The sequence below is a fragment of the Xenopus laevis genome, chromosome 6L (assembly GCF_017654675.1).
Source record: "Xenopus laevis strain J_2021 chromosome 6L, Xenopus_laevis_v10.1, whole genome shotgun sequence".
NCBI lineage: Eukaryota > Metazoa > Chordata > Amphibia > Anura > Pipidae > Xenopus > Xenopus laevis.
The window spans coordinates 47,134,026-47,157,768 of record NC_054381.1 but is presented as its reverse complement, the minus strand read 5'-3'; the positions used below and the strand labels follow the sequence as shown (position 1 = coordinate 47,157,768).

The following is a 23,743-nucleotide window of genomic DNA, read 5'->3' as shown; positions in this document are numbered from 1 at the left end:
TTAATCCAGGAAGAAGACCGCTCGGGAGAAGATAGCACCTGTGAACTCCGTGGACAGGACCCGCGCAGGGGAGTGAGTAACAAATTAGGGGCATTTGCCCAGGGGGACAGGTAGGCCAGGAAGAAAGGGGGCAACACAGGGGAGCGGGCAGTGCTTTTGCGCCTAGGGGGTTTCCTCCTCCTTTACAGTGTTGTTTCTCAGTTTAAAACCACACAGGTGGCACTCCTATAACTATCTATATTCTGCTTGATGATTAAGCCCAATCCTTTAATAAAATGTATGAAATCTTTTATACAGAAATCAGTTATCCAGAAAGCTCTGAAAAACAGCAATGCTAATTTAGAAAAAAAACTTTCTTATTTTTGAATGATTTGCTTTTTTTTTGTATCTGTAATAATAAGAAAGGTGAGTATCTTAGTATTTAAATGCTTTTCATGTACAGTATTGGCCAGATTATTGCTCTGGTTTTATAAGGTTGAAAAACATATACAAAGTTCAGACCTGAACAGGCCTTACGACAACCGAACTGTTCCGGTCAAAACAGGTGGGAACCCTACAGGGAACACAGGAAGAAACAGTTTTGTTTTATCCTGAGTGTTACTGGTTAAAGCCCAAAGTTCTGCAGTCTCTTAACACAAATCCCAATATTTCATCTGAAGTAATTTTTTCTGCCCATAACTTCTACATCTAAAGAGGGAAAAATAAAACAAAAACACTGTGTTTCATGTGGTTTTACCAGCAATGCCACCAGCACCAAATTACTGCTCTCAATATTTAGTCTAAAGTACAACTCAGCTTTGTTTCTGATCAGAATTTTGACTTTGCCCAGGGAACAAATAAAATGCCTTATTTCCTGGTTTACACCTGGCTGGTATTTTACCAGCCTGGCCGGTAAAAATGACGGTTGATCCCAATGTTAATAATAGGGAAAAAAGATAAATATATAATATATAGGAAGGCCAGTATTTGTGGCAACATTAGTTGTACATGTTGCTGTTAGGGTCTTTTCTAATTTGACCAGAAAGGAAAGCATTTTTGTGCAAACTAGGGCCTGGTGAAATTATGTAATATTAGATTTTTGTACTGCGAGGGACAGAATTTTCACAATTTAGGGAAAAAGAATGGCTAATCCAGGAGACAACATCAGAGGCACTCAGTATTTTTGTAAAAACAAGGGGCATATTTTTCGTAATTCAGAAGCAAAACAAGGGCTATTGTATATGTATGCACAGGCTTCATCCGAATCCAAGCCTTTTTCTTTTTTTTTTAGCAGGATTTAACTGAATCCAAGAGCCTGGCTGAACCAAATCTGAACCTTATATAAAGCAAAAAAAATTGCAGTGGAAGTTCATGAGTTCTTTTCATGTACGCTTTGGCTATTTCAGCCCAAGTGCCAGCAATTTACAGTGGCACTGATTGTTTAGATTCAGTTCTGTATTTGGGCAAATACAAAACAGGTGCATTTTTCTTTGTTAGACCAGGAAACCTACAGCTGATTCAAATTTACTTAAAAGTAATACACCCTTCACAAACCCAGGCATAATCACCATAAAATATAGCAAATGTAATGAATACAGCATTTCCAATAGCGCCCAATTCCTGCACCCATGTGTAACAACTGGGTGTTAACTATTCGTTATTAGAAGAATAAAAAATAAACACTGTTTCTGGTGGTTTTCCCAACAATGCCGCCAGAACCGAATGGCTGCTCAATATTTAATCAAAAGTACAACAACAGCTTTATTTCTGATCAGAGCTTTGACTTTGGCCAGCGAACAAATAAAATACATTATTTCTTGGTTGTCAACAACAGTACATGCTGCCAATTAGGGACTTTTCTAAATTAACCAGAAAGGAAAGAGTTTTTGAGCAAACTAGGGTCTGGTGAAATTATGTAATATTAGATTTTTGTACTGCGAGGGATAGATTTTTCACAATTTAGGGAAAAATAATGGCTAATTTAGGAGACAACATCAGAGGAACCCAGTATTTTTGTAAAAACAAGGGGCAGATTTTTCCTAATTCAGGGGCAAAACAAGGCCTAATGTATAGGTATGCACAGGTTTCATCTAAACCCAAACTTTTTTTTTTCTTTTTTTTTTCTTTTTTTTTTAGCAGGATTCAACTGAATACAAGAGCCTGGCTGAACCAAATCTGAACTTTATATAAAGCAAAAAAAATTGCAGTGGAAGTTCATGTGTTCTTTTCATGTACACTTTTGCTTTTTCAGCACATGCGGCACCAGGTCCGGACTGGGAGTCAACGTAGGCCCTGGCATTCCAAGTACACAGAGGCCCAAATAGTCCTCTACCAGCCCACTGAATAGTGACTGTCTATGGGACCTTACAGCGGCCCCTCTGGCATTTGCCAGAACCCACAGATACCAGTCCGGGCCTGAGTGGCGCTGATGGTTAAGATTCAGTTCTGTATTTGGGCAACTGCAAAACAGGTGCATTTTTCTTTGTTAGGTCAGAAAAACTACAGCTGATTAAAATTTACTAAAAAGAAATACACCCTTCACCACTTCAGGCATAATCACCATAAAATATAGCAAACATAATGAAATGCGTTTTCCAGTGGCACCCAATTCCTGCACCCATGTGTAACAACTGGGTGTTAACTATAAGTTATTAGTGAAAACATTTTTTTAACTATATCTTTACCTTGCAAAAAGTTAGGACCACTAATAACATAAATTCCTAGGTATTTTGCCGTTTGCTTACTATCCACTCTTCTGTGTTTAGCTTGTAGATATTTGTCTAAAAAGCCCAATTAAACTCTGTTGTTTTAAAAGGATCCATATGTAACACATACCCATGACCTGCTTCCAAAAGCTTGCAAATAGAAACTATTGTATAGAGATTAAAATATATACAGGTATATATATATATATATATCTATATATATATCTATATATATATATATATCTATATATATATCTATATATCTATATATATATTGTGTATATATATATATATATATATATATATATATATATATATATATATATATATATATATATATATATATATATATATATATATATATTGTGCTTTCTGTAAATACAGCATTTTCAAAATGTAGGCAGTAAACAGTGTAATATATTTATGCCATTTTTATTTCCTGGAGTTGTTGGCAATTAATGAAGAACATCCTGTTTAGGCTGTGCCTACTTTACTCTACCCAAAGGCTATTTATGTCTTGACGATTAGTCCTTATCTGAATTTTAAAAAGTTGTAAAACAACTAGGGATGCACCGGCAATTGGCAATCGGCATTCGGCATTCGGCCAAGATTCTGCCTTTTTCAGCAGGATTAGAATTTGGCTTTATCCAGCTGCCTGGTCGAACCGAATCCAAATCCTAAAAATCACATGAATTTCCATCAAACATACAAGGAAGAAAAATATTTTTTAGCCATAGGTGGCACATGAGGTTCTTTTTCTCCCTGTAAAATCCGGAGAAAAGGAATTCTTAACTGTGCTGAAAAAGGCCGAATCTTGGCCAAATGGTGATTCTTCCATAATTTACATATGCAAATTAGGGTTCGGATTTGGTTTTGGGATTCGACCTAATACCTAAAATAGTGGATTTGGTCCATCCCTAAGGACAACTTTGTCTATATTAAAATTCTTGTCAAATGCTATATTATACAAATATTGCTATAAAGATTTGTTAGTACAGGTACTGGACCTGTTATCCAGAATGCTCAGGACACAGCCTAATGCGTTTCGTATCAACAGGATACTTAATCATAGGCACCCTGTATCCTGTTGATACGAAACGCGTTAGTTAGGCTGGCTGTGTCCTAGTGCACTTCAATAAACACTTTTTAATTGAAAAGTCTGCCTGGAAGATTGGTTCTTGGAAGTTCCTGCTCAATTTCTCCATACAGTCTGTGTATTTACTTTTGTTTGCAAAGCAAAGTAAAGTTTACAAGATCAATGGCAAATGTGTGGATTGTGACTGCATGCACTGTAAATTGTACAAGACTGTGCTGTTGGGCAGACAATCCAGCAGAGTGAGGAACTGAGGAGGAGACTGTTGCTAGGTAGTGAGGAAATGAAAACAATCAGCAGTTGCCAGGATCCCCTGTGTGTTGTACACAGTCAGGTAGTATCTGCCTCTGAGACGCAATGGCTGAGCTGGCCTCAATCTACCAGGGCAGGTTCATAGATCGCTCCCCGAGTATCTCCTCGGTGAGTAATGCAGGAATTGTACTGGCACAAAAAGTTTGCATTGTGCCAGCTTCAGGGGTCATTCTGCTGTTTAGGGGGTGGGATTCTAATACTTGGCGAGGGGCCAGGTGTACTTATTGCAGGGTATATGTGTATGGATATGGGTCGCAGAGATACAGTATTCCATGTCAGTAAACCTCCTGTTTTTGGACTTTGTGCCTTTTATATGTAAATATTTCCTTACACTGCAATCGTGTGTTCGTGTGGCAAGCAGTGCAGAGAATCTAAACTAGAGGACAACATTGCATAAGTAGTGTTTTTCTATTGCTTTAACTTTAACAAGTTAATTTGTGGCACATGCCACATTAACATGGAATTATTAGTAAGTCAGAAGAGCTGCTTCCGTACCATACTAGGTGAAAACATATGCTGAATCAAAAAGCCCAATAACTAAATTAAATGTATGCTCAGTATAGGAAATGTTGGGAATGGCAAGGCAGCTGGAAGTTTCCCGCCCATACAAAATGTTTCATTTAGCAAGTTTCATGTATCACTTTTCCAACCACATTCAAACAGTTAGTTACATTTGAATACAGTTATTATAATTTGACAGGCTTCTGCAGTATAGCTTTCCCTGTGTTTATATTTTGTTACTTGTATACTGAGTGCCATACATCTAAACAATACATGAATAGAACAGATGGGGAACAATATAATGACATGGAAGTTAAAAATCCATACTACTCCCACTTAGGGGCAGATTTACCTAGGGTCGAATATCGAGGGTTAATTAACCCTCATTATTCGATTGTTACAAAATGTTTTTGTTGCATGATAATACCTGTTAAGGGTCAAGTATTCTGGTGCTATGCTGCACTGTTTGTGCATGGCTTTTACTCCACTTAGTGGGCATGGGTATGCTGATGCAATTTTATACACAGTTTAACCTTCCTGTCTGACCTGAGCCTTATGTATATGGTGCAAGATCAAATCTATACCCCGAATATAATTCAGGTGTTATTCACCTCTGCTTAGGTGCAAAGACGTTTTGTGTACTTACCCCTTCCTACAAATTTGGAATTATCTTGATTGGTGCTTAAACAGTGATTGCTGCATTGGATATAATGCTTGCTGTGTACTGTATATTCAGCCATAAATCATGACGGCTAAATATATTTAGACATTTATCATAGCAATGGTATAATGTTTTTAACATACCTTCTAAAACACTATCCTCCTCATCTGTGTGACAATGAAAGGGATCAATAAATATGTATGGGTCAGTGATCGGTCAGGGGATAAAATGACACATCTCCGATTGGGATATTGATAAACCTAGATTCCTTTGTAATCACGTATTTGAAAGCTCACTTACTATTCATACTTTCAAATGTCTGGCCACTTTTCTTTTTCTTTGGACACACAGGTAGTTATGCATATTTTATACATTGTTCCCTTTAATGGATGAACAATTTCATCTCAATGGACAGAAATACAATGTAGGCATTGTTCTAAGGCTGCTTTTGTATTCAGCATAAGGATCAAAGAACTAACAATTCAAGAAAATACTTTATTCAATTTCTGTTCTGTGTAGTATTAGCCAAGTTGATATCTATTTCTTTCTTTGCTGTTTTAGCCAGTTGAGCCTCCTGTCTTTGCTAAAAGACATTATTTACTTGCTGTGGATTTAGATTTGGGGAAAGTAGTGCAAAGTAGTCGGTTAATCATTCGGACACAGGGCACCAAGATTTAACAACCTGTCACAGATTTTAACTGACAAGCCTATGAGTTACTGCACCAGTGTAAAAACAGTATTTAAAGACACACTATTGCTGAATTATAACACTCAATTCCACCTGCTGTGGTTATATAGACTGATCCCACTGAAACAAATTCACTAATACAAATAGTTAATGAGCAGCATGATCTAATTTACTATATTGATAGGCCCTTAGCCCTATATACTTTATTTCCTATACTAACATCATTTTTCTAATTTGGGCATTGTTGTTGATTATTCATGTTACATACTGGTTCAGGGACAGTCACAGTATAGTCCCTAATTTAGCTGCAAATAGGTGCTATACTCTCAGGTACTTTTTTTTTAGGAGTAATCTTTGTCACATCTGTCAGCCTTGTTCTTGTTACAGTGTGAACAATCCATATACAGTAGCTATACCAATTGGAATAGGGTGTTATAGATCAACAACAGTGCAACTTTAAATACTGTTTTTTACATTGGTGCACAATTTGTGCTAGTATCAACCACTCACACAAGACTTGTAGACCAGTAGCTGCCAATAGTACTTGGGTCAGTTGTTATGGTGGTGTCCCTGTTTTATGGTAAGACCAGACAGGCCAAATGGTTCTTTTCTGCTGTCAAATTAAATGTCTCAGTGTTTCTCACTGTTAATCTTTGGCATTGCCATTGCAGGCAGGGAAACTTTTCCCAGTTGGAGAGAGAGCTGCAAGCTGTTTGGCTGAATTTCATCCTAGGGTAAGCCAAAGCAAGTGCTAAAGTTTATTACATTTAAAAAATATTGTATTGTTAACAAATGTGTTGCATATTTTTTGCATCTTGACTTATCTTTATTAAATCATTAATAAACTAGTTTAATGTTAACTTTTATAACATTTTCCACAGACTAACACTCCTCCTGCGGTACAGAGGTTTTTAAACACAAGGCGTCCAAATCCCGGTGCTCGGCGTGTATTCTATGGCAAGGCAAATGATCCACGTGTTGAGAACTACATCACTCATGGTGTTAGCACACGTCCTTCTTTAAGTGTAAGCAAATTATCCCTAATTCCCTATGTAAGGGTTTAGGTAGCTGGGATCAGTTTCCTGGGGATAACACAGCCCATGGCACAAGCACAACTCGTTAGAGTATAGTATCTTTTTGCCAGTTTATTATCACTTGCAGCAGAATAAACAAAACAAACAATTCAAAATAAAATCCTTGCCACTTAATGGGCTTCTAACTAATACATGTCAGTTCTCTTAACTAACCAGGAGTAGGCCTACTGCCTGTCTCCTCAAACCAAATGAAAAGGTAGTACAAACAAAATTCCAACCTTGTAGAGATTCCAAAATCTCTCTGTGCTCACACAGTTAGCTTCCCTGTGTCTTTCTTTCTCAGACTGCAGCTCTCCCCCTCTGGTTGAGCTGCCTTTTTAATTAACCACCTGAGATGCCTCAGGACAACTCAAAACACCCAGGCTGGACTAGCAGTCCCGGAACCACTCTGTTAGGAACCTAGGGCATAAATAAGCTCCGTCCTAGACTTTCCCAGGTATCCTAGTAGTGACCTCACCACACCTAATAAAGGAGTACCTCACAATCCAAGAAACTAGGATGTTAAATTGTAACATGGTTTAGTTCCTGTGAACAACCTTATGTTACCTTGGGAAAATTGAGCTTATTCTCTTTATTATTAGAGGGACTTCATAAATAGCACCTAATTAAATATGGCCAAGGGAATCTATCATGGGCTCTGAATCCCCAGATCCCTGAGTCTGGGTTTGGGGTCCATTGTGAACATTAGAAGATATTAAAACTAGCCATACCTTATTATTTTCAACACCTGCCAATATATCTTATATAACTGGTAGTATGACTTATGTTTAGGCTTGAGCTGTCTGCTAATTTTATTGGTTAATTATTTTAGTATGCAGCTATCATATTAATGCCTATTATACAATTATGTTTAATTCTAAAAAATAACTTTCCCTGTCTTTATTACCTACGCAGGCTGGTGCCCTTATAAACTTACCTCCCAAAACATTCTTCCAGCAAAGACTAAACGACAGGAAAGAAGCCATATACGCTAGCCATCAGCAACGTTCCCTTGGAAAACAACCTGATCAAACCAAAGCTTTACCTGCAACCATAGATCTCAATGAAATGACATTTGGTCAGAAAACTAAGAGAGGTTATTCTCAATTTTATTTATTTCAACTTCTGTGTGACTTGATAAATAATATGATACTATAATTTTTTTTCTTTTTAATAATTAGACATCACCTTTTTACTTTATGATCAATAAGCTAATTAGTCCAAAGTTTAATAATAGAAAATGTCAAATTACTTAAGTCCACAATGAAATGTATTTCTTTATTTTCTTTTCCTTTGTGAAAGTCTAATTCTATATACATTTTATTAGAAAACCAGTAGTGTATAAGCATAATATGAAAAGTGGAATCCAATTGAGAAGATCAAAAATGCTGGTGTATTGTGTAGGACTGTTCTCTCTGCCAAGAACTCCCGGTTCTGTGTAAAAAGTCTGTGTCCTAGCTTCATTCCCTTTTATCACTCTGCTTCTTTTACCTTCCTCTTTGGATGACATTATCCTCTAGCCATTATACACTTGGTTCTACAATCACCAGGTTCTGCTCCTATAGGTGATAGGCAAATCTATAGGATGCAAACACATAACCAAAGGGAAACAAGGGAGACATGACTGGTGTGGACTAAGATTTAGGGATACTTAGGAAAGATTTGCTGATTAGTATTGTTGTGTACAAAGACACATTTACCAGTTTTATATTTGTTAGAATATGTACTTTCTATATAAATATAGTTTAGTGTGGCTTCCTTACTATTGCACAAAAAAATAAAAAGATACTGTAGAAATTTTACTAAAGTTACAATGAGCAAAAAAAAAAAGAAAAGTAAATCGAAAGTTACCCTCAGAAAATGCTTGCAGGTAATGAGGATAACTAATATTAAAAATGTGTTGAATGATTAAAATCAAGATTGGATAAGAATGAAACGCTAAATGGGCTCCAGCATTTTCTACAGTATATATGTGTTTATTTAAATTGTTGGTAGTAAGCTAACCTTTCAATAAGATTTTTCTTTTGTTGTAATTTAAGATATATCTGCATCCACTATTATAAGCCCTTCTAAAAGCTTTCAAGAACTAGAAGAAGAATCTGAGAAGGGACACCAACTGTATGTTGTGACTCACAATGGTTATAATGTAGGTAAGTTGTATTTTAACACAAATAGTACAGCACAGTGTATATAATAATTCCTTTAGTCCTCATGCATGTGACATTTTAATGTTTTGTTATAAAATTATGTTTTCAGCATGTGACACATATTTAGTATTAGTGGATATGTCACCACATGCTCTGACATAAAGTAAACCAGAGCTGGCAATGATCATTCTTGTTGTACACCTTAAACAACCGCTACTGGGGATACAAGGTGTCCCTTTCGAGCTATGATGCCATCTTGGTAAACTTCACAGCAGTGGAAAATACTATGTAAGTGATTAGCCCACCTCAATTCATTGATTTGTTATTTTGCTTGTATACGATGTTTGCTCTTACAGTATTAATATCCTTAAAATATGTAATTAAGTATGTGGTGGGTTTCAGTATTTATACCAATATAAAAATACATTCTACCTGTCATTTCATTGACGCCCCTCCATTTGAAAATTGGAAATAGGCAGAAGCAAAGGTCAAATAATCGAAAAACTTCAGAAAATGAAGAGCAATTAAAATGCTACTAATAATATGACATTCAGTAACTCTCTAAAAGATAACTTAAAGTCGTATTAAACTGTAAAATTTCCAAATTTTGCCAAATCCATTTTGCTAAATTTTACATTCTAATAGAGGTTAAAGAGTAGTTTTGTACTTAATTCCTACTATAATTTAATTTGTAAATATCTGTAAAATTAAGGAAAATACTGTTTAGATAAATTGAGCAGCAGGTACTTTTGTAAGAGAAATAACTATTACAGTATGGTAAGCTCAAGAATTTCAGCCTCCCAAATAATGCAAAATTGGGGTCTGTGTGTTAATGTTATTTTGCCTTTGTTTATAGATGAACATGCTTATCTTGTAGGTGAACCAAAAGACAGGAAATATGACTGTACAACATACCGAAAGAACAAAAGATTTGGAATTGAAACCCCACATTTTAATGATGGCAGACATGTTGCACGGTCCTTGCAGTGGCTTCAGGAAATCAAAATGTATGTATCTTTTTCATAATAAATCATTTTCATGGACGTGCTTTATGTGTTTTACCTACAACCAGAATACTTTGTGCATCCCAAGGTTTGCAATACATCCGCTGCTGCTCCAATAGTGTATTGGCATACCCACTTGAGCCCAGCAGTGCATTGCACAGCACCCAGGTAAATAAAAAATACTCCGGTGCTACAGCAATAAATAGCAGAGCCTGTCCCCTGCAGCATACAGGTATGGGATACATTATCCAGAAGCTCATTATCCAGAAAGCTCAGAATTACTGGAAGGCCATCTCCCATGAATTATATTTTATGCAAATAATTTGAATTTTATAAAACGATTTCCTTTTACTCTGTAATAATAAAACAGTACCTTGTACTTGAAGGTAACTAAGCTGCATGAATCCATATTGATGGGAAAACAATCCTGTTTGGTTTAATCAATGTTTAAATTATTTTTTAGCAGCCTTGAAGTATGCAGATCCAAATGATGGAAATATTCCTTATCTGGAAAACCCCAGGTCCCAAGCATTCTGGATATTAGATCCTATACTTATTTGTGTAGCAACCAAAAGGATGACCACATTTCACGTTTTTTCTTATCTCAGTTTTACAACAAAGAAGCAGCCAAGCCTTACATATAAGAACTGATATCATATTGCATGGCAGAAAAATCAACCTTATTGGTCACTTAAATCTATGGCTAATGACAGGTGTTTTCCAAGAAAGAATAGCCTTTGCAAGAAATGAGTTAATTACTGAATTCTGTTATTCCTTCTTGTCACAGGAAGGAACGTGCAAACATTGTTCCCAAGACAGTTGATGATTTTAGAGAGCGTTTCCAGCATCAGCTTGGAAAGGTTTGTGACCCGTAAGTATTATTGTTTAAAATCATACATAATCACATCTGCTAAACATATTTATCCCCATTTTGTTGTCTGGTGTCCAGGCCTATTTTGATCACACAATAGAATGATTTATGATGTATAATGGACCTCTTCCTATATTTAAGCCACAGATTCAGACAATAACTGGGGGAGTAATGGTGGGCATACACAGGCCGAAAAGTACAGGCCCTTCCAGGCTGAGTCAGCAGCTTATGTCTTCCTCTCTTTTGCTATTTGCCATTGATGGGTATCTCTTCATGAATCAGATTTGTTAAGAATATTATACCATATCTTGCAAAGCTGTCTTTCTCTTATTTATTCCACCTTTGGTATTACTTTTAATCATTTATAGTATTTTTTTCTGTTTTGCCCTGTATTGTCTTACTGCTGTACAGAAATTACTTTTCCAGTTTTTTTGGGAGGGCAGAGGAGACAGCTGGGGAATAGCACTTCAGGAATTAACATACATAAATGCACGTGTAGAAAATTTTGTTGAACTATCACTTCTTTTTTGTGGAATAAATTATCTTTTATTATTACCACTCCATTGTAAGTATGAAACATTGTGTGACTTTGTGCAATATTATATACATGTATATTTTATATATATATCTATATATATATATATATATATATATATATATCTATATATATATATTAGTATTATATTGTTCAAAATGCAGGCCGGCCAGGTATGATAAATGAATAATGTGCATGAATAATTTTTCCCTTAAAAGTACAATGCAGCTGTTGTACATTGCCCCTAGTACCTATGTTAATATAATCCTCCTTGCAAATCCCAGAATATGTATCCATAAACTCTGCATAAATATATATTTCTGGGACTGATCATTGTTTTAATATCTTGGAGGAAGGTCTATGAATGGACCAAAACAAGACCCTGAATGCATATGTCAAATTCTGTCAGTTATTCAGTCCTTACTGGCAGGTAAAGAAAATGATTTTCATTTTGATTTTTTTAAGGGTGGAACATATATAATATAAAGTGATGTAGAAGGCATAGCATTTTTTTTATTTTAAATGCCTACTACATTAATTATTTGAGTTTGTTCAAAGAATAAGGTTTGCTTACACCTCTGAATTGAAATGGCATCAATTCACGTTACACTAAATCCTTCCTTCCAGCATTGCAGATACAATGAAGGTTCCACCAGATCACACCTTTGGCATTCTCACTCGCCATGAAAAATACGGTATTTAAATATTATTATTTGTCTTGTATAATGCCATTTTCATATAGGTTATATATATCTTAACTAGTTTGTGGTGGTTAGAAAGTAAAAAAGGTGAAAGCCAGAATGGCTTTCAAATATTTTAGTACCAAAGCTAAGGGCACATTTGCAATAGAACTGAAACCTTGTTGCCCTTGGCCAACTTGTCACTGTGTGCAGTATGATTTGATTGCATCCACTGACATTGATGGATATCAGATGCAAAGTTGAAATATGAAATGGTGTGCAGCTTCTGGGGAATGGTTCAATCAATGGTAATTTAATGTAAAATATCAATGCTGCATCTCCTAGCTGATGCTGCTGTCCTATATCTGCTTACAGAAAAACTCTGTTGGGTAAAACAGCCGAGGTGGGGTACTGCTTGTAAAAGTTTTCAACTGCAGTAACATTTGACCAAAGGTGTCTTCATCAGCTGACATATATTTGTTTTTAACCAATAACTTTACTGTTATTGCACAAATATATATTTATAAAGGTGGATGAAATAATATATATATACTGTATATATATATATATATATATATATATATATATATATATATATATATATATATATATATATATATATATATATATATATATATACACACACATTCCAAGGCCGCTGCACACGCTTGCCAACAAGTTACAGTATATACCCTGGTGCTCCCAGAATTTCGAATATATAGGTAAGTAGATGCCGGTGCACAACACAGGGAATTTTTTCAAATCAATAATCCTTTATTGTATCGACGTTTCGGTCCTCTACCGGTACCTTTCTCAAGATGGTCCCGGTAGAGGACCGAAATGTCGATACAATAAAGGATTATTGATTTGAAAAAAATTCCCTGTGTGCACCGGCATCTACTTACCTATATATTTATATATATATATATATATATATATATATATATATATATATATATATACACTTTTTTAAAATACATTTTTCATTTTAGTCATTTTTGAAATAAATATGCATAAAAAGAACATAAGACAGAACATCAGCTGAAAATGACTTTGTAATCTGTATATTAATTTAAGGTGTGAAAGATGCTCTTGATTTTACGACTGCAAGGAATTTTCTGCATGGGAAAGACAAGCGCAGAGCCATTCAGGTTGCTGTTCACCAACATCTCAAAAGCACAAGCTATGAAAACTTTGGTTTATTACTGGAAGCCTTTAGGTATTATGACAAGGTAAGTACAAAGCAGCAATTCACATATAATCAAATGTGTTCCCCTGGATCTCGATTAGATAAAATTCCCAATATTGTCTGTTTTACAAAAGATGTCGGAGTATGTTGGTGGTAGTAGTTCATCACAGGTAACGTCACTATCCTATGTTATATTAGAATACTTGAAAACACTTATCTATGTTTATAATTAACATAGATTGAGGATTAATTTTTAATTTCCTTAAAAACATCCAATGCCTATTCAGTCTCTAATACACCAGATCACATAGCAGGATAAATGCAGTGGTTATTCCATTAAACCTCCCAAAACACCACACAAGATAAATCTAGTGCCAATTTCATGTATATATATTACCCCAGAATACTTAGCAAAATTATTGCAGTGCATATTTCTCACACAACAGAAAACATAGCAGGAAAAAATATAGTGCCAATTTCATATGATGCCCCCTGAGCACATGGTAGCATAAATGCAGTGTTCATTTATGTATAAGAAACACACAAAGCATGGCAGGATAAATGCAATGCCAGCTTCTAGATAATAGCTCCATCCTGTTGGTGGAAACCCACTGGTGCTGATTGAGGACGCACATCCCCATAAGAGTTGGATAACAAAGAGAAACAAATTAAAGTTCTGTATACATGGCTACTGAGAAAGTGACAACTGCCTTTCACTTTGGGAGGAGCCCTCCACTACTTGTATGCCGCCAGGTCTTAATGTGAGAGGATCTTGGTCGGAGAAAGTTCTGAGAGAGCAAGAGAACCGTACGTGCAAACAGGAACGGAGAGTATTAGCGTGGTCAGAGACAGGCCGGTTCAATACCAAATTAGGAAAGTGCAATACAAAATCGGAAGGCAGGAGCGTAGTCAAGTTCACAGGCTGGGTCAGTACACAGTTAATCGGCAAAAGACAGGATCCGAGAGAATTGTCAAGATAAAGGCAAAAGTCAGGATACCCAGGAACTATATGGATAGACCTACGTTGGGCAATGAGCACTACGAGGAAGTGCCGGACTCAGTGCCAGTTCAGTGCAGGATAATGCGGGTGGCGGGCGTCCCCACAGGCGAGACAGCGGGCGTCCCCGCTGCCTCCCAGATATTATTACAATTTTTAATTAATGTTGAAAATGCAAATTGAAAAATAGCTTGAATGTTGGTAATACAACGTCATTTGATTTTACATGAACGACAGCTTTTTGTGCTTTCTAAATCGCTAAAATTCAGGTTTTGGAAACTCAAAATCTGCCCCTTGGTGTGCTGGAATTAATTTCTTGCCATATGTTACCGCTTCGCACAGGTTATGGCAAATGCTAAAGAATTTTCCCTATTATTTAGAGTACCATTTACAGCCTCACCCCTAGTGACCTTTTGCCTCACCTGTTGTGCTGCTAGAATGACAATACAGTTCCAGCCTGCTAGTAAAACAATGTCTGCTTAGACAAAGCTTTAAGTGCAGCCTTAGCCTGTAATGACTAAACAGAAAACAGGCAGAAATAAATCAAATGGAGAAAAAGAGAGCAATTCCATTAAAGGGAATGTCAACCCAAAAAATAATTGTTTGCCTCGTAAAATAAACATAATTCTAAGCAACTTTGCAGTATACATTCATTGTAAAAAATTTTTACAAAGTTGTTTGTATACGTATCGGCATTGAAAGCAGTGTCTGTCTGTTACTTCCTGTTCTCTGCCCTGGTGGCTCAGACTGTTGAAACACTGTAAGACAAGGCTTATGAAGTATGTAGTAATGAATAGTGCATTATTGGACAAAATGGCATAGCTGTCTATGGCATATATTAAGGGCCTTAGTTATTAAAATACAAATTTTTCTGATTATTGAAATAAAAAAAACGCTGACCAAACAAGAATCAATGATTGGACCTTATTTATTAATTAAAAAAGCATGATTTAATCGGGACAAACGTGATAAAGTTTTTTCCCGAATTGCTAGATTTTTTCTGGCATTTTTCCATCCAAAATAGTCGGATTTTCAGGCAAATTCCAGCACAGACCACAGAAACTTACTAATAGGATAGGGACCTCTCCCCTTGACTTCTATACAACCTGAGCAGGTCTGAGATTTTCTAATTTGGACTTTTTCTATCCTCGGGGTATAATAAATCTCGATTTTTTTTTAAATTTTTTGACATTCAGGTATAAACAACTGTAGGTGCTATTTGCGAAACAGAATGTAGTGTTTAAAGTGCAAAAAAAGGCTGCAATCATTCTTTAGGAATAGCTGCAGGTCTCTGCACTCCATTTCCATTCCTATCATTTCCCTGATGAATACAGCGCTGCCTTTGTTAGTCCCACCTCTTAACTTGTACATTATTCAGATTGCACAGGCCACAATGGGGCCCTATACTTACTACTTGCCTCTTAGAGCAGAAGGTAAGAACATGGCTGGTCTGCAACCCTGATGCTCTTTGCGCCAAGTGCTGAATTTTTAAGTATTCTCCAGGGGCTCAGGTGTTTTTGCTAAGTAAGCAATATGGGGCATGCTATTGTGCCAATTAGCGCTCTAACACTTGTGCCCTGGGAGTCAGTAAATGAGCCCTAGTATCTGTAAATATTGTTGTTTAGTGCCAGAAGCAGAGCACAGGTCCAACTCCATAATGAGCCTCAAAGAACAGAACTGGAATGGGCCTATACTTATGTATCAGATTACATATCATGCCGTTTCATGTGTGTAAAAGATAATACAAGTACAGGTTGTATGATCAATCATTTTCCATTTGTTACTCGGATTTTTAGAATGGTGTTGGAAAAATCACTAAAGAGGAGCTGAAAAGTGCTTGTGATCAGTTCGGACTGGATCTGCATACCGACCTCTTTGAATTCATACTCCAGTATTGTGAAGTAGATACAAATGGTCTTATTAACTTCATTGATTTTATTACATTTATCAACTGGAAAGATAAAATGACAGTTGAAGAACTGGAAGAAAGATTGTACACACACGGTATGGTTCTATTTCTGACATCACTTCTATGATCTTTGCTGCATGTTTTAATAACAAAGAGTTCATTTAGTAAAGGATAGATGCAATTGCTGAAGAGATAAGGGATGCCAGGAACAGCCATAGCCCTTTACTTACTTCATGCTGAAAGCAGTTGTTGAGTTCAGGGATCCTTTTCAACATTCAGCAGAAGGCAATTCTGCATTCTGCTTGCTATATAATGTGTGGTTTCCCTTTCTCTTATTCGTAACAAAGATGCAAACACCAGGGTGCATTGTGGGCAAAAAACACTCTTTGTAATTCAGCCGTGGTATATTTTGCATTTTCCTAAGAAATGTGTGATGCTGCACTCAAAGGATATTGTATTTGCAATATAGTAAGGCTAACTTTGCCACTTGCAGCTTAATATAATATTACAGGTATGGAATCCCTTATCAGAAACCTGTTTTCAAGAAAGTGCTGAATTACGTGAAGGCAAATAAGCAAATCTGTAAAAATAAAACAGTACTTTGTTCTTAAATGGATTGCTCACCTTTGACATTTAGGGGCCGATTTATTAAGAGTCGAAGTGAAAATTCTAATTTTCGAATTTTTTTTGGGTCAAAACTCTCAAATTCGAACTCAACTTATCCAAACTCGATTTGAGTTTTAATTAGAATTTTGAGATGTATCATACTCTGGTCCTTTAAAACTCAAATTTGACTATTCGCCACCTAATACCTGCTGAATTACTGTATAAGTCAATGGGAGAGGTCCAGGGATCAATTTGGTGATGTTTGTACCCTTCCTGACATCCGAGTTTTTAAATTCAAATCAAATTTTTCTAATTAAAATCAAATTTGATAGAGGTGTTCGGGTTATTCGGGTTGTTTAAATTTGTCCAAGTTGAAAAAATTTGATTTCATTAATAAATTTCGATTGGTTGAACTTCGAATTTATGGAAGTTTTAAAAAACTCACATAAATTCAAAATCTGACCTTTGATAAATGTGCCTCCCAGTATGATATATATATATATATATATAGAGATAGTGCAGTTTGTAATTGGTCTTGATTTTTATTTGCAGTTTTTGAATTATTTAGCTTTTTGTTCAGCAGCTCTCCACTTTTTAATTTTGGCAGCCAACTGGTTGTTAGGGACCAATTTAACATAGCAACCAGGCAGTGGTTAGAAAAAGAAACAGGAATATGAATAGAAGAGACCCTAAATAGAAAGAAAAGTAATACAAAGGAAATAACAATAACATTGAAGCCTCACAGAGCAATAGTTTTTTGCTGCAGGGGTAAGTGATCCCCATTTGAAAGATGAAAAGAGTCAGAAGAAAAAGGCACATAATTCACAAACTATAAAAAAATGAAGACCAATTGTAAGGTTGCTATATATAGGCATATGACATACTAGACGTTAATGTAATGGCAACACACCCCTTTAAAGGAGAACTAAACCCTCTGCGATGTTAAGTCCCCACTGTTCCCCCTCAGTTGGCCCCACTCCCTGCCTCCCACCTGCACAGTCTTACACCAGTATTCTGTCCCCTCTTGAAATAGCGACTGAACATGCAGAGTGAGCGCAGCTGAGCTCAAGCTGCCTGAATCCATCCATATTGGTGGCAAATAATCCTGCTAGTGCAAAATCATGCTCATTTACATACACTATGTGATGGGTAGGGTGAAATGTGCAAAATAAACAGGGGTTTTCTCCTGTTTATTTATTTATTTATTTTTTGCATCCTACCCCTCATACAAGAATAGATTCTCCTGTGCTGCCACATTGGTAGTTTTATGTTGGCAATTAAGATTTGGGTTTTTAAATTACTCTTATTTATCAGACACAAATTACATGATGTTCGTGTTATCTTCTTTTTCCTGTTCAATTCTAAACCAATACTTAAAGGGGAACTATCGCGAAAAAGAAAATTTAATATAAGCTTCAGCATACTGAAATAAGAAACTTTCTAAATACAATCAATTAAAAATTCTATAGTGTTTCTGAAATAATCAAGTTTATCTTCACTATTCCTCTTTCAGCATCTGTTTCTCTTCATTCTGTCTTCATGCAGGAGTTGGGTGTCAGATAATCATTGACGTTAGATCCAATATATCTTATAGGGGAGCTCCTTCTGCCTAGAAAATGTATTATAGATTACTTTATTAAAATCACCAGACATCATGTCTCTCTACATGCAGAATTTGTGCAAAAGGAAGTTATTTTGTTATATTTTGTTTGTAGTGGAATCATTAATTTGAGTGAGCTCTAATACATCTGCTAGGAAAGAAGCCCTCCTATAAGATATATTGGATCTGACACCCAACTGCTGCATGAAGAAAGAATGGATAGAAACAGATGCTGAGAGAGGAATAGTGAATATACATTTTATTATTTCAGAAATTATCCACAATATTTAATTGATTGTATTTACAAAGTTTATTATTTCAGTATGGTGAAGCTTATATCAAATGTTCATTTTCGCGATAGTTCCCCTATAAGAACAGACACGCTAATAAATCTCCTCTGGAATAACTGACCATAAAAGCCAAGTGACCTGCTTTTTCTGCTTGAGAAATGCAGAAATCATTAAAGCTTACAGAGAATCACATTTTCTATTCTAGCAATTTCAAAACTTCTTATTGTATTAGCATATGCCTTTACTGCATCACATTGCCCATGAAGTACAGTTATAACAGCAGCTCTTTGATGTTGTGTTCTATTATTCTACCCTTCTCCTCTATCAAAATATGTCTTCCTTGTTCATGTTAAAAGATTTGCATTTGCATCATGTTCCTTGTCTCACAAAAACCCTGCTTGTCTATTAATCTTTCCTAATGTGTAGCATCATGTACAATATTGAAACCACATTATTCTCTCGTCTTTAGATGCTTTTTGATTTTTTTTTTTGATATGCAATTTCTAAAATTCTTCAGAGCATTATAACCGATTGAAATAATTGATCCTAGATACTTTAACATCCAAGGTAGAATATATTCCACATTGACCTCTTGTCAGCTCAGTTACTGATAATAATAGTTTGTGAATTCAAAGCTAGGTGTTCTCTCAGTACTAAAGCCTGTTTTGCATAAATATCTAAGGTTCTGACCACTAGATCTTTGCCCAAAACACCAAAGTGTACCATTATTATAATATTATTTACTATGATATTGTTCCTATTCTAAGAAACCATGATTCCCAACTGGATGTTATCTGTAGCTTTGGGGTTGTTTAATGGCTCCTGCCAGTAGGATCTCGAGATTTAGAATTTATTTATCTTTCTTTAAACCCAAGAAGAATAAATTTTTCTTTTTCATGTTTTGTACAACATGTTTTTGTTGGCTGTACAGGTATGGGACCTGTTATCCAGAATGCTCGGGACCTGGGGTTTTTCAGATCTTTTTGTAATTTGGATCTTCATACATGAAGGGGCACATTTACAAAGCTCGAGTGAAGGATTCGAATTAAAAAAACTTCGAATTTCGAAGTGTTTTTTTGGCTACTTCGACCATCGAATGGGCTAGTTCGACCTTCGACTACTACTTCGACTTCGAATCGTACGATTCGAACTAAAAATCGTTCGACTATTCGACCATTCGATAATCGAAGTACTGTCTCTTTAAGAAAAACTTCGACCCCCTAGTTCGGCAGCTAAAAGCTACCGAACTCAATGTTAGCCTATGGGGAAGGTCCCCATAGGCTTGCCTGCGTTTTTTTGATCGAAGGATATTCCTTCGATTGTTGGATTAAAATCCTTCGAATCGTTCGATTCGAAGGATTTAATCGTTCGATTCGAAGGATTTAATCGTTCGATTCGAAGGATTTAATCATTCGATCGAACGAATAATCCTTCGATCGTTCGATCGCAGGATTTGCGCTAAATCGTTCGACTTCGATATTTCGAAGTCGAACGATTTTAGTTCCTGGTCGAATATCGAGGGTTAATTAACCCTCGATATTCGACCCTTAGTAAATCTGCCCCTAAGTCTACTACAAAATCATGTAAACATAATATAAACCCAATAGGCTGGTTTTGCTTCCAGTAAGGATTAATTATATCGTAGTTTGGATCAAGTACAAGGTACTGTTTTATTATTACAGAGAAAAAGGAAATCATTTTTAAAAATTTGGATTCTTTGGATAAAGTGAAGTCTAGGAGAGATGTCCTTTCTGTAATTCGGAGCTTTCTGGATAATGGGTTTCTGTACAGGTATGAGATCCCTGATTTCCAGACACTCCTAATTATGTGAAGGCCATCTCCCATAGACTCCATTTTAAGCAAATAATGTTTTTTTTCTGTAATAATAAAACAGTGCATTGTTCTAGATGGTAACTTATCTACATTAATCTATATTTGTGGCAAAACCAAAACCTTTTTTTTTTAAAAAAAAATTATGTAATGTTTAAATGTTTTTTATTTGATTCAATTTAAAGGAATAAAACCATCAGCAACTAATCCTGATGGTGTTGCCCTAACAATGGTGCATTTTTCTGTTTTGTTTGCAGGAAAAAAGCACGTGACTTGGAGTCCAGATTCTTTAAAAAGACATCAGGAAAAAATGGATGAATCAGAAATGACATGTCTTGAAGTTTCTGAAAAACCATTACAGACTCTTTCAAAAGTAACAAGTGAAGCTCTAGATCATTATCGTACAACTTCATCTCGAATCAGTGCAGTTGTAGGAGGCCCCAGATTTCATTGTAAGTCTTTGATTTTATTTTTATAAAAGTGTTAGCAATGATTCTTACCTTTCGATAATACTAAAAGGGAAATACCCACCACCAATCTTTTCAAGCATACCCTGCGCCTCTTCAGCCAGTGCATATGCAGTACAGAAATCAAAAAGTCTCACTAAGGTGCAGGGGATGCATGGGAATCTGGGGAAGATAGTGGACTCAGAATACTGGGTGAGATGTATGATACTAATTACCAAGGGATGCCAAGAAATCAGCAACCCCCCTCAAGCTTTCCTTTGTCCATTTAAGATCATTTATAGACAAATATATTAAGTTTTAGGGTCTTTACTTTACCTTTGTATTTTTAAATTATTTTCTTTAATCTAAGAAAGACTGTAGAGGTTATTTAAGACCCAGGGAGGTGCAAGTGTAAGAGCGTGTCCTATAGTACTCATCTATGGAGCACCTTCTGGTTGTTAGGGTAAATAGGACCCATTCCAGACTGAGAGTTGCTGAATAAAAAATTATTTAAAAACAAGATAATTCTGACCTCATCTCAGGATATCACTGCCTATATCATACTAAAGTAAACTGACAATTGAAATATCCATTTCATGTTTTTATCACAATGTAGAGTTCAGGTGGAACATACTTTTTCAGATATACAATGAGAGTGCAATGTTTTCCATATTCTGTTTGTCCAGATAGATTTGGGGGAATGTAATAAAAGTTGGTAACCAGAAAAATTGTCTCTGCGCAAACAAATTTTCCCTTGTGCAAACTCAATATAGCTTTTGCAAACCCAGAAACTGTTTAGCGACCACTTCTACAGTGGAAGAAAGATTGCAAATGTTATAGTTTGCACCAGTTTGGAATGTATGTAATAAAACGTTTTTACTGAAAAAGTTATGTTTGCTCCAAAAATATTACACGACCTTCAAGCACGCGTTAAAAGGGCACAATGTGCAATTCAATTTCACAATGCAATAACAGACTAATTAAGAATATTACATTGCATTACAATGAGAACTTTTATACTTATTTGTGCAAATTTTTCTCATTGCAACTTTTATTACATTTCTCCCTTATGTGCTAATTGTGCAACATTTGTACAAAAGTTATAGCATAACATAGATGTGTGTTGCTGGAATGAGTAAGCTCATTGTATAGCTTCAAAGACTGAAACTAATTCACAATCCTTTTAAATTCAGATTATCGCCCATGTGGTCTACCTAGCATTCGCACAGATATTTCCCCTCCTCACATTCACAAACTAACTGACAGAAAAAATTATGGAGATGAAGTCGGCGTCTTTGGGTTACTTTGTCCATCAGTCTTCTCCCAGCACATGATCTATGAAGATGAGTTTTTTAAGTCACGCTCGAAAGAGGAGGTAAAACATAACGATAAAACCACTGCACAATAGCGAGATATCTGATTTTTTTAGCTTCAAATTTTGGGTGGACAGTAAGGAAAGTTATTGTACTTGTCCTTTTCATTTGCAGATTGCTCAAATACTCCATAATATTGGTGTAACAGTTTCTAGTGAAGATTTTGAAGAATTGTGGAAAAAGGCTGCAAAGGAACATCCAAAAGGAGAAGTATCTGTTGAATCAATAAGATATGTGTTAGATGGGATGGAAGCAGATACAAAATTATATTTGAAAGACTAAATGTCAGATGTCTCCTTTTACTGTGTTATAAATACAATAAAAACATGCATAAATGCATAAATACTTTGTTTATTTATTTGTACTGTATATACATAACATGGACGAGGATTTAAAATTGTTTTAATCTGGAACAGATTGATCAAGATGATCCACCAAGAAAACTCCTTATGTAACAAGCTCCCAAGGATTCGGGATAAAGGTTCCCATATCTGTGCATTCATTTGGCTGATGATCACCTATGTATGTAGTAATGATCTGAACTGTTTGCAAGGGTGTGGCCAATCATTTAGCAATTCAAACAACTACCAAATGATACCCTAGCAATGTCTGGCCATATTGTCCAAGATCAAAAAAAACAACACATAGGGGGTTACACATAAACAAAGATTCTACCATTGCTCTTGGCTGTTCATATTTTAAATAGCACTAATAGAGCAAGTGATAAGGACAATGCTCCTTAGAACTCTGTGCTCGCTAGCACTCCCTAACTTGTCTGAATGTTAGGTAGGGGCGGATGGGGAATAATTATTTTCCTACCTCTGCTCTCCCTTCATGAATAAATGCAAGTATAACACTATTCATGGATCAGATGCAGGTCTTGGGGCTCATCTATAAGCTACAAGGTCTGCGGCTATTTTTGAAATTGCAGGGAAGGGTGCAAAAGTGGGGAAAACGTGGCTATTTGCATGTCCAGACCCAATACCTTTTGCACTGGTTAACAACACTCCCACATAAGGTTTGCATGGCAGCAACTAGATGTAAGTAGACATATTTCATAAATATACTGTATATTATACATAAACAACAAACAAAAACAGACAGTTTCTAATTTGGATGTTTCTGTATGACATTGTTTAGAATTGTTTATACATCATTCATCTATACACACAGTGGCACATCCATTTATTTTCCTTCAGCCAAATTTTTAAATCCCTTTCCACTGCTGACAAAAATAGCATTGTTCAGACAGTT

General features: G+C 35.9%; 1 protein-coding gene across 1 annotated transcript; it reads left to right on the top strand.

The window, feature by feature from the left end:
* The first annotated feature begins 3,834 nt into the window (after positions 1-3,834).
* Positions 3,835-22,828, top strand: efhb.L (EF-hand domain family member B L homeolog). The gene is made up of 13 exons (XM_018267443.2): positions 3,835-4,197; positions 6,611-6,673; positions 6,821-6,964; positions 7,928-8,108; positions 9,052-9,162; positions 10,037-10,166; positions 10,951-11,034; positions 12,197-12,264; positions 13,327-13,481; positions 16,232-16,439; positions 20,928-21,122; positions 22,310-22,491; positions 22,604-22,828. The coding sequence occupies exons 1-13, from the start codon at positions 4,135-4,137 to the stop codon at positions 22,769-22,771; spliced, it is 1,752 nt and encodes a 583-aa protein (XP_018122932.1). The 5' UTR covers positions 3,835-4,134; the 3' UTR covers positions 22,772-22,828.
* Positions 22,829-23,743: the final 915 nt, after the last annotated feature.